Source organism: Nerophis ophidion, linkage group LG25 (assembly GCF_033978795.1).
Source record: "Nerophis ophidion isolate RoL-2023_Sa linkage group LG25, RoL_Noph_v1.0, whole genome shotgun sequence".
NCBI classification, from domain to species: Eukaryota; Metazoa; Chordata; class Actinopteri; order Syngnathiformes; family Syngnathidae; genus Nerophis; species Nerophis ophidion.
Window position 1 is genome coordinate 40,301,803 of NC_084635.1, and position 18,964 is coordinate 40,320,766.

The 18,964-nt window shown below is 36.0% G+C and overlaps 1 protein-coding gene across 1 annotated transcript in view; it reads left to right on the forward strand.

The window, feature by feature from the left end:
* ly75 (lymphocyte antigen 75) overlaps window positions 1–18,964 on the forward strand; it is an 88,713-nt gene that overhangs the window by 68,109 nt on the left and 1,640 nt on the right. The window contains exons 28-33 of the mRNA XM_061887352.1: window positions 3,329–3,448; window positions 7,716–7,901; window positions 7,970–8,193; window positions 10,410–10,617; window positions 10,689–10,850; window positions 10,920–11,036. Of these exons, the coding sequence (XP_061743336.1) occupies window positions 3,329–3,448; window positions 7,716–7,901; window positions 7,970–8,193; window positions 10,410–10,617; window positions 10,689–10,850; window positions 10,920–11,036 (1,017 nt within the window). The remainder of the gene's footprint in view (window positions 1–3,328; window positions 3,449–7,715; window positions 7,902–7,969; window positions 8,194–10,409; window positions 10,618–10,688; window positions 10,851–10,919; window positions 11,037–18,964) is intronic.

The window sequence follows — 18,964 nt, forward strand, 5'->3', positions numbered from 1 at the left end:
GTCTATTTTCACGTGCACTTAAATTGTATTGACAGTTTATTGAATAAAAATATTCATTATTATTATTATTTATTATTATTTTTGTTATTTTCCATTGTTGGTCACTCAGCTATAATACACCTATCCACCACTTGTGGCAGTAAGGATCTAACAAATACAAAAAGCCTGTTGCTTAAGTCATAGAGAAGTTCCTTAAGTACAAAAAATATGACTAAAGTGGTGAAGTTGTATTTTCACTTACACTTTATTTGTATGGACAGTTTATTGAGTAAAAATATTCATTATTTTAATTTATTTTTTATTTTTGTTATTTTCCATTGTTGTTTACTCTGTTGTAATACACGTTTCCACCACTTGTGGCAGTAATGACAGTATCAAACAGAAAAAGTCTGGCGCTTAAGTCATAGAGAAGTTTCTTAAGTACAAAAAATATGACTAAAGTGGTGAAGTTGTATTTTCACTTACACTTTATTTGTATGGACAGTTTGAGTAAAAATATTCATTATTTTCATTTATTTTTTATTTTTGTTATTTTCCATTGTTGTTTACTCTGTTGTAATACACGTTTCCACCACTTGTGGCAGTAATGACATTATCAAACAGAAAAAGTATGGCGCTTAAGTCATAGAGAAGTTTCTTAAGTACAAAAAATATGACTAAAGTGGTGAAGTTGTATTTTCACTTACACTTTAATTGTATAGACAGTTTATTGAGTAAAAATATTCACTAATATTATTTATTTATTTTGTTATTTTCCATTGTTGGTCACTGAGCTGTAATACACTTTTCCACCACTTGAGGCATTAATAATAATATCAAACAGAAAAAGTCTGATGCTAAAGTCATACAGAATGTTCTTAAGCGCAAAAAATGACTAAAGTGGGGAAGTTGTATTTTCATTTGCACTGTAATTTTATTGACGTTTTATTGAATAAAATATTAATTATTATTATTTATTTTTGTTATTTTCCATTGTTGTTTACTCAGCTATAATACACTTTTCCACCACTTATGGCAGTAATGCCAACATCAAACAGAAAAAGTCTAGTATCAAAGTCATACAGAAGGTTCTTAAGTGCCAAAAATATAACTAATGTGGTGAAGTTGTATTTTCACTTGCTTTTTAATATTATTGACAATTTATTAAATAAAAGTATTCATTTTTATTATTTATTATTATTTTGTTATTTTTCATTGTTGGTTACTCAGCTGTAATACACTTTTCAACCACTTGTGGCAGTAATTATCAAACAAATACAAAAAGCCTGTTGCTTAAGTCATAGAGAAGTTTCTTAAGTACAAAAAATATGACTAAAGTGGTGAAGTTTTTTTCCCACTTGCACTTAAAATGTTTTGACAGTTTATTGAATACAAATATTGATTATTATTATTTATTATTAATTTTGTTATTTTCCATTGTTGGTCACTCTACTGTAATACCATTTTCCACCATATGTGGCAGTAATGACAATATCAAACAGAAAAAGTTTGGCGCTTAAGTCATAGAGAAGTTTCTTAAGCGCAAAAAAAATTACTAAAGTGGTGAAGTTGTATTTTACTTACACTTTAATTGTATTTAAAGTTCATTGAATAAAAATATTCATTATTATTATTTATTGTCCATTTTATTTTCCATTGCCTTCTTTTTAAAGTATATTTCTTTCTTTTTGTTGACATTTGTTTATAGACATTTTTTTGATTGAATAGTTAACAGAAATGCAATACAATATTAAATCTTCTTTCCCCTGCCCCCACCCACAAATAAAAACCAGTCAAATTAGAAGAAATATTGCTATAACGCCACAGACTAGTGCACTTTTCAAGCATGGTGCAGCAATACAAAAGGCTCATCAATCAACCACTATTTTAACTACATCTCAATCGGGGCAATCAGTCCCCTTTACATATTTTAGTATTTTGTAGTATTGATCAGTATTTATTTTGTAATCAGCCTGACCTAAGCCTGTGTGACTGACATGTGTTCACATCATTTGACAAGGTCATAAACTGCAAGTAGGTCAGCTATCACTGATTAAAATCAAGAGCAAGATTAAAGCTGCGAGCAGCGATGGACGGGACCGACTTTTGCTGGTGTTACCTGCACATTACGTACCTTCCCTGCATCCTGGGGTCACACTGGTGCTTCTGTCTTTCACCCATACATGCTGGTGCTTCCTGCCATCACCCAGACAACATATCTTTAACTGCACATTACCTACCTTCTCTGTATTCTGGAGTCAAACTGGTTCCTCCTTCTTTCACCCAGTCAACATATCTTTACCCGCACAGTACCTACCTTCTCTGCATTGCGTGGTCACGCTGGTGCTTCCTGCTTTCAAGCGGCCATCTTGAGACTGCAGCAGCGCAGCAGCAGCAGCGCAGCAGCATCAGCAGTTAGAAAAACTCTTTCATCAACTTTTAATCAGAAGAGTTCAATCTCTTTCCTGGCAAGTTTGAAGCCGACACAACAAACGCGCTCAGAGGAGATAATGTTTGAAAAAAGGTGACAGGTTTTTACAAAACTTTTGTTTTGAAGGGGTAATTGCCAACTTCCTGTTGATTTTTTGCTGAAGGATGTAAATGAATGAAATGTAGGTCTAAGTGAGACCTACATAGAGGTTTTTGTTTCATGTCTCTATGTCATTCCTACCGGAAGTTACAAGCAGTTTTGTCTCTGTTTTCTTCCCAAGAGCAGTTTTGTCAGTGTTTTATTCCTAGGGGGCGCTAGAGCGCAATTCAGAGTTTTTTTTTTTTTTTTTTTTATTAGATCGCAATTTTCACCAGTCCTAATGTGTGTGTCCAGTTTGGTGAGTTTTGAAGCATTTTAAGGGGGTCAAATTACTGCTCAAAGAGGCAAAAATGACATTTTTTAGGAAACATTTGTTTTGAAGGGGTTTTTGGCAACTTCCTGTTGATTTTTGCTGAAGGTCAGTGTATGAAATCTAGGTCTAAGTCAAACCTACATAGAGGTTTTTGTTTCATGTCACTACGACATTCTTAACAGAAGTTACAAGCAGTTTTGTCTGTGTTTTTTCCTAAGGGGGCGCTAGAGCGCAATTTAGAGTTTTGGGTTTGGTTTTTTTATTAGATTTTCGCCAGTCATGTGTGTCAAATTTGGTGAGTTTTAAAGAATGTTAAGGGGGTAAAATTACAGCTCAAAGAGGCGACGGTATAATAATAATAAAACCTTAGAAATACAATAGGGTCCTCTGTCCCTAATTACTAATTCAGTGTACATTTGAGAGTGGGCCCCGAGCCCGCCTGTAGTGTCCCAGCTGGGCTAATATGGTTGGAAGCTGCTGCTCATCACATGACTTTAACGTTGCAGACGAAGGAGCAAACATCCTGACTATTCGCAACGCGGAGGAGAACGAGTTCATCCGACAACAACTTGTGCCCTTCCAGAACCTGGTCCAGTTCGTGTGGCTTGGACTGTTCCGGAACGAAAGTGAGTGTGTAGATCTATTTGTTTTCTTCTTGTCTTTCACACACAACATTAGTTTCAGTTTATGTAGAACATGCATACGATACAATGTGGGCATCACATATTTCCACTTGTTCCATTACTGCACATCCGAAAAAGAGTAAGAAGAAGCGGACCTTATTTCATTCTAACCCCTTTTCATACCACAGCAATTTTATCCCATTTCCTTGTTCTCTGTAACAGAACAGTGAACAAATAATTAATATACAAAGTATATTAAACAAATATGAAACACATAAATGATAAAACAAACAAAAAAAAAGTGCAGTAAGTTCCAGGACCTGGAATACGTACACGTTAGAGATGCGCGGATAGGCAATTATATCATCCGCAACCGCATCACTAAAGTTGCCATCCAGTCGCCATCCACCCGAACCAATATTTTATCAGAACCGCCTCCCGCCCGTTGTTGCATATCCGGAGTCGGCGACCTTTACCACTAAAAGAGCTAGTTTGACCCGTGTCACAAAGTAAAGAATGCAATGGGAGCTGCTAACGTTCTCGCGAATATCCGATGATGCTAATCCAGATAACGAGAAAAAGGGCGTGCTGTGAAGCCATTGCCTTTGACGCCTTCTACATCATGTGTGAACCATTTGCCAGTCCAGCAACATGCTGTATGCAGCTTCCTCAAACACACGTACAAGATTGAAAGGCATACTGGGTGATACAGAGTAGTACACTGATGGTTGTGATATATAACAATTTTAACACTCTTACTAATATGCGCCACACTGTGAAGCCACACCAAACAAGAATGAAAAACACATTTCGGAAGAACATCCTCAAAGTAACACAACATAAACGCAACACAATAAATACCCAGAATCCTTTGCATCCATGACACTTCCTGACTATATTTCACACCCCCGCGCCCCCAACCCCGCCCTCCTTACCGGGGGGTACGGGGTGGCGGGATTTGCTGCTACCGGGGTGTATAATATAGTCAGGAAGTCTCATGGATGCAAAGGAGTCTGGGTATTTGTTGTGTTGCGTTTATGTTGTGCTACTGGGAGGATGTTCTCCCGAAATGTGTTTGTCATTCTTGTTTGGTGCGGCTTCACAGCGTGGGACATAGTATTAGTAAGAGTGTTAACATTGTTTATATCACAACCATCAGTGTACTCTGTGTCACCCAGTATGCTTCTCAGTCGTGTGCGTGTGTCGCCGCAAACAACATATTGCTGGGATGGCAAGTAGATTGTACATGATGTAGAAGGCGGCAAAGGCTTTATAGCACGCCATATACCTTATTAACTGGGTGACTGCCGGCAGACATTCTTGAGAATGTTTACGTCTCCTATTGTCTTCTTCGCTTTGTGACACGAGTCCAAAACGGCTCTTTGAACAGTAAAAGTTACCGATCTCTGAACCATGTATATCAAATATTTCCAAATGGTTCAACCGCCACCCGCCCGAATCTATTTAGTGAAGTGAAGTGAATCATATTTATATAGCGCTTTTTCTCTAGTGACTCAAAGCGCTTTACATAGTGAAACCCAATATCTAATTTTTACATTTAAACCAGTGTAAGTGGCACTGGGAGCATTTAAAATCTATTTTTTCGTCATGTCACCCGCCCGACCTGCAGTTTATCCGCGGATGAGACCGCAAAACACGCATTTCTAATACTTGTCCTGTGAAACTTCCATTTGCCAACTTTTTGGTGTACAAACATTTATATGGAGCCCAGAACGCCTCTGTGTGCAGACACTTCAGTCATTTTTTGTCCAGCTGGCAGCCATTTTGTGCCTGCCCTCATTAAAGGGATTGAGGAAGCAGGCTTAGTACCACAGCAAGTTTTTAATTGTGATGAGAACTGACCTTTCTGGGAAAATATGCCTAAACGGACTACCTTTCGTTCCAAAGCTCATCTGCCGATGTTAATCTCAGTGGATTTAACTTTTTAAGTCTTTATTATTGTAGCGATGTGTTTGTTAAAGCTAAGGATTTTTGTGATTTCTGATCGTTGTGAGGGCACCAAAGTTAAAGTTCAGTTAAAGTACCAATGATTGTCACACACACACACACACACACCAGGTGTGGTGAAATTTGTCCTCTGCATTTGACACCTCTTGATCACCCCCCGGGATGTGAGGGGAGCAGTGGGCAGCCGCAGTGCCGCGCCCGAGAATAATTTTTGGTGATTTAACCCCCAATTCCAAGCCTTGATGCTGAGTGCCAAGCAGGGAGGTAATGGCTCCCATTTTTATAGTCTTTGCAACAAAGGAACTTGTTTGTGTGTCTGTGTGTGTCTGTGTGTGTCTGTGTGTGTCTGTGTGTGTGTGTGTGTGTGTGTGTGTGTGTGTGTGTGTGTGTGTGTGTGTGTGTGTGTGTGTGTGTGTGTGTGTGTGTGTGTGTGTGTGTGTGTGTGTGTGTGTGTGTGTGTGTGCGAACGACGTCAGATCAGCGCTTACAGGACAGTTCAACTTGTCATTGTTGTTTTGTCTCTTTATTAAAACCTCTAAAGTCTTAGTGGCCACATGCGTGGACAGCACCTTTTGGCTCTTATTTCCAAAATGGTGTACACTACTGAATTCGGGTCTTATGGCCGTTTATGTTGACACTTATACTGCCATCTGGTGGTGTCAGAAGAGTATAACATACAATGGAATTTGAGGGAAAAAAGTGTAAAAATAAGAATTAATATGTCACTGAACATGAAGTACACGTTTGTTACTTATGGACTTAGTACATCATGTCAAAAGATGATTCTTAGTTTTTATTGTAATTAGGGTCAAATAAGCCCAAATAGCAAAGAGAATTATAAATTAAAGCTGCAAGCAGCGATGGATGGGACCGACTTTTGCTGGTGTTTCCTGCCTCTACCCATTCAACATATCTTTACCTGCACAGTACATACCTTACCTGCATCCTGGAGTCACCCTGGTGCTTCCTGCTTTTAAGCGGCCATATTGAGACGGCAGCAGCATCAGCGTAGCAGTTCTTTGAAGGCTCGTGAAATCAGAACCGGAGCAGTTAGAAAAACTCTATCCGCAACTTTTAATCAGAAGGGTTCAATCACTTTCCTGTGCGAGTTTGAAGCCGACACAACAAACGCGCTCAGAGGAGATAATGTTTGAAAGAAGGTGACGGGTTTTTACTAAACTTTTGTTTTGAAGGGGTAATTGCCAACTTCCTGTTGATTTTTGCTGAAAGATGTATGTAAATGAAATGTAGGTCTAAGTGAGACCTACATAGAGGTTTTTGTTTCATGTCTCTACGACATTCCTACCAGAAGTTTCAAGCAGTTTGTCTGTTTTCTTCCTAGGAGCAGTTTTGTCAGTGTTTTATTCCTAGGGGGCTCTAGACCGCAATTTTGAGGTTTTTTTTATTTTTATTATATTTTTTTTAATTAGATTGCAATTTTTGCCAGTCCTGATGTGTGTGTCCAGTTTGGTGAATTTTGAAGCATTTTACGTGGGTCAAATTACAGCTCAAAGAGGCAAACATGACATTTTTTAGGAAACTTTTGTTTTGAAAGGGTTTTTGCCAACTTCCTGTTGATTTTTACTGAAGGAGGTCAGTGTATGAAATCTAGGTCTAAGTGAGACCTACATAGAGGTTTTTGTTTCATGTCTCTACGACATTCCTAACGGAAGTTACAATAAGTTGTGTCAGTGTTTTTTCCTAGGTGGCGCAATTTTGAGTTTTGGTTTTTTGATTAGATTGCAATTTTCGCCGGTCCTGATGTGTGTGTTAAATCTGGTGAGTTTTGAAGCATGTTAAGGGGGTCAAATTACAGCTCAAAGCGGCGGCGGTATAATAATAATAAAACCTTAGAAATACAATAGGGTCCTCTGTCCCAAAGGGACATTCGGTCCCTAAAAAGCATGTAAACAAACAGCTTGTACTGTATAGAACTTTATATTGTGCTCAAAGTGTACTAATAAGGACTTTTGTCCAGGCTGGAACCAATTATTCATATTAACATTGTTTCTTAGTGAGACATTTGCTTCGATACCCAGTTGAAAAAGCACTTCATTTTGCACGTGCGTACACATAAAGTACAGGAGTTGTACTCTGAGTTGCTTCATCATATTTTCCCTCCTCAATCCTCGTGTTGACATTTCCTTTCTGCCTCGCTGGCTGAGTAAGAAATAAAAGGATTGACATTCCATTCATTTTTCTCCTGGTCCTCAAATATCAATAATTATCGATACTATAATACCCGTATAGCCCCTCTTGATACATTCGGCACGACATGACTTCCTGGTCTGGTGTTGCCTAGGCAACCACATGCAGTGGTATGACGGCACCAAGGTCCAGTACTCCAACTGGAGAAGTGGCAGACCAGAGGTCCAGAGTCCCTTCATGGCGGGTCTGAGTCTCCAGGGCAAATGGATCCTGGTCACCAACCAGATGTTGTTCCAAGAGTTCCGGCAGAGATCCATGGTGACCTGCAAGCTGGACCACGGTCGGTGCTTCTCCACCACGCCTTCTCACAACTGCCACACCTGACCTTTGTCGCCTTCCTCCCCCCAGAACCCAAGCAGGAGTTCTCCAAGTCCGTCAGCGACTTTCAACACTTGGACACTTTACAGTACCAGCTGGTGACCCGGAAGCTGAGCTGGTACCAGGCTGTGGAGGAGTGCAGTCAGCGAGGAGGACATCTGGCCAGCGTCCATGACGCCCGCCACAACGCGCACATCAAGCTCCTTGCCAAAACTGACGGCTTCCCGCTCTGGATCGGCCTGTCCAACCAGGAAGTAAGAACCTTCTGCCACTTCAGGGTCTCACTGGACCTCGGATTTTACAGTACTTCCTTAAGGGTGACCCTTGAAGCAGGTCAGGATGATGTGTTTAAGACCTAGGAGATGTTTCTAAGTGTGAGTCAGAGATGATCAGGGCTGTCCAACTCCTTTTCATTGAGGGCCGCTTCCTAATTATGAGGGCCGCTTCCTAATTATGAGGGCCGCTTGTTACAGTGAACACTTATTATGGCCTCCTTTCACAATTTGCACCAGCATCTCTTTTTGATGGAAAACTGATGGGCCACATTAAATGACTAGGGGGGCCCCGTACAATGATGTGGCGGTACATAGAAAAATAATGTGGCAGACCACATAAAATAATTTGGCAGGAAACATAAAATAATATGGTTGACCACATAAAATATTATGGCAGGCCAATTAAAATAATTTGGCAGGACACATAAAATAATATGGTTGAAAAGATAAAATATTAAGGCAGGCCACATAAATAATTTGGCGGGACACATAAAATAATATGGTGGACCACATAAAATATTAAGGCAGGCCACTTAAAAAAAATTGGCAGGACACATAAAATATTATGGCAGGCCACGTAAAATAATTTGGCAGGACACTTAAAATAATATGGTTGACCACATAAAATATTATGGCAGGCTACTTAAATAATTTGGCAGGACACATAAAATAATATGGTTGACAACATAAAATATTAAGGCAGGCCACATAAAATAATTTGGCAGGACACATAAAATAATATGGTTGACAAGATAAAATATTAAGGCAGGCCACATAAAATAATTTGGCAGGACACATAAAATAATATGGTTGACAAGATAAAATATTAAGGCAGGCCACATAAAATAATTTGGCAGGACACAAAATAATATGGTTGACCACATAAAATATTATGGCAGGCCATTTAAATAATTTGGCAGGCCACATAAAATTTTTTGGCAGCCACTTAAAAAAAATTGGCAGGACACATAAAATATTATGGCAGACCACATAAAATAATTTGGCAGGACACATAAAATAATATGGTTGACCACAGAAAATATTATGGCAGGCCACATAAAATTTTTTGGCAGCCACTTAAAAAAATTGGCAGGACACATAAAATATTATGCCAGGCCACATAAAATAATTTGGCAGGACACTTAAAATAATATGGTTGACAACATAAAATATTAAGGCAGGCCACATAAAATAATTTGGCAGGACACTTAAAATAATATGGTTGACCACATAAAATATTATGGCAGGCCACTTAAAAAAAATTAGCAGCCACTTAAAAAAATTTGGCAGGACACATAAAATAATATGGTTGACTACAGAAAATATTATGGCAGGCCAATTAAATAATTTGGCAGGACACATAAAATAATATGGTTGACAGGATAAAATATTAAGGCAGGCCAGTTAAATAATTTGGCAGGCCACTTAAAAAAATTTGGCAGCCACTTAAAAAAATTTGGCAGGACACATAAAATAATATGGTGGACCATGTAAAATATTATGGCAGGCCACTTAAAAAATTTGGCAGGACACATAAGATAATATGGTGGACCACATAAATATGATGGCAGGCCACTTAAATAATTTGGCAGGCCACTTAAAAAAATTTGGGAGGACACATAAAATAATATGGTGGACCACATAAAATATTATGGCAGGCCACTTAAAAAATTTGGCAGGACACATAAAATAATATGGTTGGCAAGATAAAATATTAAGGCAGGCCACGTAAAATAATTTGGCAGGACACATAAAATACAATGGTTGACCACATAAAATATCATGGCAGGCCACTTAAATAATTTGGCAGGCCAATTAAAAAAATTTGGCAGGACACATAAAATAATATGGTGGATCACATAAAATATTAGGGCAGGCCACTTAAAAAATTTGGCAGGACACATAAAATAATATGGTGGACCACATAAAATATTATGGCAGGCCACTTAAATAATTTGGCAGGACACATAAAATAATATTGTGGACCACAGAAAATATTATGGCAGGCCACTTAAATAATTTGGCAGGACACACACAATAATATGGTGGACCACATCAAATATTATGGCAGGCCAAATCATTCCTGTTTGCTCCTGGTTCTTCTTCTCCTGCGGGACCAAAGATAGACTTTGCAGATTAGAAAAGCCAGGCCGACTTTATCTTCTGGGAAGAGAACCATTCTGTTGTCGGTGCAGGCGGGAGGTCCGTCCTACGAGTGGTCAGACGGGACCACGCTGGACTACACGGCCGACATCTCCCAGTCGCTGGAAGGTTCCAGTTCGGAGGAGCGGGAGGCGGGCTGTGTCTTTGTGCTGCCCTCTGGTGGCTGGGTGAGGAGCAGCTGCAAGTCGCTCCTGGATGGCGCCATCTGCTACTCCACCAACGTCACCAGCACCTCCCAAAGTAGGCGCAGCTTCTGCTGGATCTCCTTGTCCGAGCACCCGAAACACACTCTTTTCTTTGTGCTGACCCAGGAGCCAAACTGCAGGCCGGGTCAGAGGTCAACCAGTGCCCTGAGAGCAACGGGACGTCCAAGTGGGTGCAGCACCAGGACCGCTGCTACGCCTTCCACATGGGCTTCTACAACTACAGCGTCTACAGCATGACGCAGGCCAGGAGCATCTGTGGCGCCATGGGTGTGTGCTGCTGCCGTTACCATGGTTACGCTGCCCAGCCTCCTCACGCTTTTCCTCGCCTTTCCACAGACGCTCAGCTGCTCAGCATCCGAAGCAAGGACGAGAACGACTTTGTGTCCAAGTACCTGTCTGACCACCCGCTCATCACCGGCCGCGTGTGGCTGGGTGTCACCCTCCGCTCTCAAGGTACCGCTAAGCTATCCATCCATCCATCTATCTATCTAGCCATCCATCCAATAAACTACTGGGGTCCTCTTATATGAATTATTGTGGTAGTGTGATCCTATTATAGGAATTATGGTAGTGTCATTCTATTATAGGAATTATTATGGTAGTGTGATCTATTATATGAATAATGGTAGTGTGATCCTATTTTAGGAATTATGGTAGTGTGATCCTATTATAGGAATTATGGTAGTGTCATTCTATTATAGGAATTATTATGGTAGTGTGATCTATTATATGAATAATGGTAGTGTGATCCTATTTTAGGAATTATGGTAGTGTCATTCTATTATAGGAATTATTATGGTAGTGTGATCTATTATATGAATAATGGTAGTGTGATCCTATTTTAGGAATTATGGTAGTGTGATCCTATTATAGGAATTATGGTAGTGTCATTCTATTATAGGAATTATTATGGTAGTGTGATCTATTATATGAATAATGGTAGTGTGATCCTATTTTAGGAATTATGGTAGTGTGATCCTATTATAGGAATTATGGTAGTGTCATTCTATTATAGGAATTATTATGGTAGTGTGATCTATTATATGAATAATGGTAGTGTGATCCTATTTTAGGAATTATGGTAGTGTCATTCTATTATAGGAATTATTATGGTAGTGTGATCTATTATATGAATAATGGTAGTGTGATCCTATTTTAGGAATTATGGTAGTGTGATCCTATTATAGGAATTATGGTAGTGTCATTCTATTATAGGAATTATTATGGTAGTGTGATCTATTATATGAATAATGGTAGTGTGATCCTATTTTAGGAATTATGGTAGTGTGATCCTATTATAGGAATTATGGTAGTGTCATTCTATTATAGGAATTATTATGGTAGTGTGATCTATTATATGAATAATGGTAGTGTGATCCTATTTTAGGAATTATGGTAGTGTCATTCTATTATAGGAATTATTATGGTAGTGTGATCTATTATATGAATAATGGTAGTGTGATCCTATTTTAGGAATTATGGTAGTGTGATCCTATTATAGGATTTATGGTAGTGTGATCTATTATAGGAATTATCATGGTAGTGTCTTCCTATTATAGGAATTATGGTAGTGTGATCCTATTTTAGGAATTATGGTAGTGTCATTCTGTTATAGGAATTATTATGGTAGTGTGATCAATTATATGAATAATGGTAGTGTGATCCTATTTTAGGAATTATGGTAGTGTGATCCTATTATAGGATTTATGGTAGTGTGATCTATTATAGGAATTATCATGGTAGTGTCTTCCTATTATAGGAATTATGGTAGTGTGATCCTATTATAGGAATTATGGTAGTGTAATGTTATATAAATTATTATGGTAGTGTCATCCTATTATAGGAATTATGGTAGTGTAATGTTATATAAATGATTATGGTAGTGTCATCCTATTATAGGCATTATGGTAGTGTGATCTATTATAGGAATTATCATGGTAGTGTCTTCCTATTATAGGAATTATGGTAGTGTGATCCTATTATAGGAATTATTATGGTAGTGTCATCCTATTATAGGAATAATGGTAGTGTGATCTATTATAGGAATGGTAGTGTGATCATGTTATAGGAATTATTATGGTAGTGTGATCCTATTATAGGAATTATGGTAGTGTAATCTTATTATATAAATTATTATGGTAGTGTGATCCTATTATAGGAATTATTATGGTAGTGTGATCCTATTATAGGAATTATGGTAGTGTAATCTTATTATATAAATTATTATGGTAGTGTGATCCTATTATAGGAATTATTGTGGTAGTGTCATCCTATTATAGGAATTATGGTAGTGTGATCTATTATAGGAATTATCATGGTAGTGCCTTCCTATTATAGGAATTATGGTAGTGTGATCCTTTTACAGGAATTATTATGTTAGTGTGATCGTATTAAAAGAATTAAGGTAGTGTGATCTTATAGGAATTATTATGGTAGTGTCATCCTATTATATGAATTATGGTAGTGTGATCCTATTATAGGAATTATGGTAGCGTGATACTATCATAGGAATTATTGTAGTGTCAACCTATTATAGGAATTATGGTAGTGTGATCTATTATAGGAATTATGGTAGTGTGATCTATTATAGGAATTATGGTTGTGTGATCCTGTTATAGGAATTATGGTTGTGTGATCCTATTATAGGAATTATGGTTGTGTGATCCTATTATAGGAATTATGGTAGTGTGATCTATTATAAGAATTGTGGTAGAGTCATCTTATTATAGGAATTATGGTAGTGTGATCTATTATAGGAATTATGATAGTGTGATCCTATTGGAATTATGGTAGTGTGATATTTTATAGGAATTATTATGGTGGTGTGACCCTATTATAGGAATTGTGGTAGTGTCATCCTATTATAGGAATTATGGTAGTGTGATCTATTATAGGAATTATGGTAGTGTCATCTTATTATAGGAATTATGGTATTATGATCCTATTATAGGAATTATGGTAGTGTGAACTATTATAGGATTTATGGTAGTGTGATCTATTATAGGATTTATGGTAGTGTGATCTATTATAGGAATTATTATTGTAGTATGATCTATTATGGGAATTATGGTAGTGTGATCATATAGGAATTATGGTAGTGTGATCCTGTTATAGGAATTATGGTAGTGTGATCCTATTATAGGAATTATGGTCGTATCATTTTATTATAGGAATTATGGTCGTGTCATTTTATTATAGGAATTATGGTAGTGTGATCTATTATAGGAATTATGGTCGTGTGATCCTATTATAGAAATTATTATGGTAGTGTGATCTATTATGGGAATTATGGTAGTGTGATCATATATGAATTATGGTAGTGTTATCTATTACAGGAATTGTGGTAGTGTGATCCTGTTATAGGAATTATGGTAGTGTGATCTATTACAGGAATTATGGTAGTGTGATCTATTACAGGAATTATGGTAGTGTGAATCTATTATAGGAATTATGGTAGTGTGATCCTATTATAGGAATTATGGTAGTTTGATCCTATTATAGGAATTATGGTAGTGTCATCTTATTATAGGAATTATGGTAGTGTGTTCCTATTAAAGGAATTATGGTAGTGTGATCTACTATAGGAATTATTATGGTAGTGTGACCCTATTATAGGAATTATGGTAGCGTGATCCTAATATAGGAATTATGGTAGTGTCATTTTATTATAGGAATTATGGTAGTGTCATCTTATTATAGGAATTATGGTAGTGTGAACTATTATAGGAATTATGGTAGTGTGATCTATTATAGGATTTATGGTAGTGTGATCTATTATAGGAATTATTATTGTAGTATGATCTATTATGGGAATTATGGTAGTGTGATCATATAGGAATTATGGTAGTGTCATCTTATTATAGGAATTGTGGTAGTGTGATCTATTATAGGAATTATGGTCGTGTGATCCTATTATAGGAATTATGGTCGTGTGATCCTATTATAGGAATTATGGTCGTGTGATCCTATTATAGGAATTATGGTAGCTTGGTCCTATTATAGGAATTATGGTAGCTTGGTCCTATTATAGGAATTATGGTAGTGTCATCTTATTATAGGAATTATGGTAGTGTGATCTATTATTGGAATTATGGTAGTGTCATCTTATTATAGGAATTATGGTAGTGTCATCTATTATAGGAACTATGGTAGTGTCATCTATTATAGGAATTATGGTAGTGTGATCCTATTATAGGAATTATGGTAGTGTCATCTTATTATAGGAATTAGGGTAGTGTGATCTATTATAGGAATTATATTGGTAGTGTGATCATATTATAGGAATTATGGTAGTGTGATCTATTATAGGAACTATGGTAGTGTGATGTATTATAGGAATTATGGTAGTGTGATCCTATTATAGGAATTATGGTAGTGTCATCTTATTATAGGAATTAGGGTTGTGTGATCCTATTATAGGAATTATGGTAGTGTCATCTATTATAGGAATTATGGTAGTGTGATCTATTATAGGAATTATATTGGTAGTGTGATCATATTATAGGAATTATGGTAGTGTGATCCTATTATAGGAATTTTGGTAGTGTGATCCTGTTATAGGAATTATGGTAGTGTCATCTTATTATAGGAATTATGGTAGTGTGGTCCTATTATAGGAATTATGGTAGTGTGATCCTATTATAGGAATTATTATGGTAGTGTGATCTATTATGGGAATTATGGTAGTGTGATCATATATGAATTGTGGTAGTGTGATCCTGTTGTAGGAATTATGGTATGTTGATCTATTATAGGAATTATGGTAGTGTGATCCTATTATAGAAATTATGGTAGTGTGATCTATTATTGGAATTATGGTAGTGTCATCTTATTATAGGAATTATGGTAGTGTCATCTATTATAGAAACTATGGTAGTGTGATCTATTATAGGAATTATGGTAGTGTCATCTTATTATAGGAATTAGGGTAGTGTGATCTATTATAGGAATTATATTGGTAGTGTGATCATATTATAGGAATTATGGTAGTGTGATCCTATTATAGGAATTATGGTAGTGTCATCTTATTATAGGAATTATGGTAGTGTGATCTATTATCGGAATTATGGTAGTGTCATCTTATTATAGGAATTATGGTAGTGTGATCTATTATAGGAACTATGGTAGTGTGATCATATTATAGGAATTATGGTAGTGTGATCCTATTATAGGAATTATGGTAGTGTCATCTTATTATAGGAATTATGGTAGTGTGATCTATTATTGGAATTATGGTAGTGTCATCTTATTATAGGAATTATGGTAGTGTGATCTATTATAGGAACTATGGTAGTGTGATCTATTATAGGAATTGTGGTAGTGTGATCCTATTATAGGAATTATGGTAGTGTCATCTTATCATAGGAATTAGGGTAGTGTGATCCTATTATAGGAATTATGGTAGTGTCATCTATTATAGGAATTATGGTAGTGTGATCTATTATAGGAATTATATTGGTAGTGTGATCATATTATAGGAATTATGGTAGTGTGATCCTATTATAGGAATTTTGGTAGTGTGATCCTGTTATAGGAATTATGGTAGTGTCATCTTATTATAGGAATTATGGTAGTGTGATCCTATTATAGGAATTATGGTAGTGTGATCCTATTATAGGAATTATGGTAGTGTGATCTATTATGGGAATTATGGTAGTGTGATCTATTATGGGAATTATGGTAGTGGGATCTCTTACAGGAATTGTGGTAGTGTGATCCTATTATAGGAACTATGGTAGTGTTTTCCTATTATCGGAATTATGGTAGTGTGATCTATTATAGGAATTATTATGGTAGTGTGATCATATACGAATTATGGTAGTGTGATCTATTATAGGAATTATGGTAGTGTCATCCTATTATAGGAATTAGGGTAGTGTGATCCTATTATAGGAATTATGGTAGTGTCATTTTATTATAGGAATTATGGTAGAGTCATCTATTATAGGAACTATGGTAGTGTGATCTATTATAGAAAGTGATTTAGGGCTATATAAGTAAACATTGATTGATTGATTGAATTATGGTAGTGTGATCCTATTATAGGAATTATGGTAGTGTAATCTTATTATAGGAATTAGGGTAGTGTGATCCTATTATATGAATTATGGTAGTGTGATCCTATTATAGGAATTATGGTAGTGTCATCTATTATAGGAATTATGGTAGTGTGATCTATTATAGGAATTATATTGGTAGTGTGATCCTATTTTAGGAATTATGGTAGTGTCATCTTATTATAGGAATTAGGGTAGTGTGATCCTATTATAGGAATTATATTGGTAGTGTGATCATATTATAGGAATTATGGTAGTGTGATCCTATTATAGGAATTTTGGTAGTGTGATCCTGTTATAGGAATTATGGTAGTGTCATCTTATTATAGGAATTATGGTAGTGTGATCCTATTATAGGAATTATGGTAGTGTGATCTATTATAGGAATTATTATGGTGGTGTGGTCTATTATGGGAATTATGGTAGTGTGATCTCTTACAGGAATTGTGGTAGTGTGATCCTATTATAGGAATTATGGTAGTGTGATCTATTATAGGAATTATTATGGTAGTGTGATCTATTATAGGAATTAGGGTAGTGTGATCTATTATAGGAATTATGGTAGTGTGATCCTATTATAGGAATTATGGTAGTGTGATCCTATTATAGGAATTATGGTAGTGTGATCTATTATTATAGGAGTTATTATGGTAGTGTGATCTATTATGGGAATTATGGTAGTGTGATCTATTATAGGAATTATTATGGTGGTGTGGTCTATTATGGGAATTATGGTAGTGTGATCTCTTACAGGAATTGTGGTAGTGTGATCCTATTATAGGAATTATGGTAGGGTTTTCCTATTATAGGAATTATGGTAGTGTGATCTATTATAGAAATTATTATGGTAGTGTGATCTATTATGGGAATTATGGTAGTGTGATCATATAGGAATTATGGTAGTGTGATCTATTATAGGAATTATGGTAGTGTGATCCTATTATAGGAATTATGGTAGTGTCATTTTATTATAGGAATTATGGTAGAGTCATCTATTATAGGAACTATGGTAGTGTGATCTATTATAGGAAGTGATTTAGGGCTATATAAGTAAACATTGATTGATTGATTGAATTATGGTAGTGTGATCCTATTATAGGATTTATGGTAGTGTAATCTTATAGGAATTAGGGTAGTGTGATCCTATTATATGAATTATGGTAGTGTGATCCTATTATAGGAATTATGGTAGTGTCATCTACTATAGGAATTATGGTAGTGTGATCTATTATAGAAATTATATTGGTAGTGTGATCATATTATAGGAATTATGGTAGTGTGATCCTATTATAGGAATTTTGGTAGTGTGATCCTGTTATAGGAATTATGGTAGTGTCATCTTATTATAGGAATTATGGTAGTGTGATCTATTATAGGAATTATGGTAGTGTGATCCTATTATAGGAATTATGGTAGTGTGATCTATTATAGGATTTATGGTAGTGTGATCTATTATTATGAGTTATTATGGTAGTGTGATCTATTATAGGAATTATGGTAGTGTGATCTATTATAGGAATTATGGTAGTGTGATCTATTATAGGATTTATGGTAGTGTGATCTATTATTATAGGAGTTATTATGGTAGTGTGATCTATTATGGGAATTATGGTAGTGTGATCTATTATAGGAATTATTATGGTGGTGTGATCCTATTATAGGAATTATGGTAGTGTGATCTATTATGGGAATTATGATAGTGATCATATAGGAATTATGGTAGTGTGATCCTATTATAGGAATTATGGTAGTGTCATCTTATAATAGGAATTATGGTAGAGTCATCTATTATAGGAACTATAGTAGTGTGATCTATAATAGGAAGTGATTTAGGGCTATATAAGTAAACATTGATTGATTGATTGAATTATGGTAGTGTGATCTATTATAGGAATTATGGTAGTGTGATCTATTATAGGATTTATGGTAGTGTGATCTATTATTATAGGAGTTATTATGGTAGTGTGATCTATTATGGGAATTATGGTAGTGTGATCTATTATAGGAATTATTATGGTGGTGTGATCCTATTATAGGAATTATGGTAGTGTGATCTATTATGGGAATTATGATAGTGATCATATAGGAATTATGGTAGTGTGATCCTATTATAGGAATTATGGTAGTGTCATCTTATAATAGGAATTATGGTAGAGTCATCTATTATAGGAACTATAGTAGTGTGATCTATAATAGGAAGTGATTTAGGGCTATATAAGTAAACATTGATTGATTGATTGAATTATGGTAGTGTGATCCTATTATAGGAATTATGGTAGTGTCATCTATTATAGGAATTATGGTAGTTTGATCTATTATAGGAAT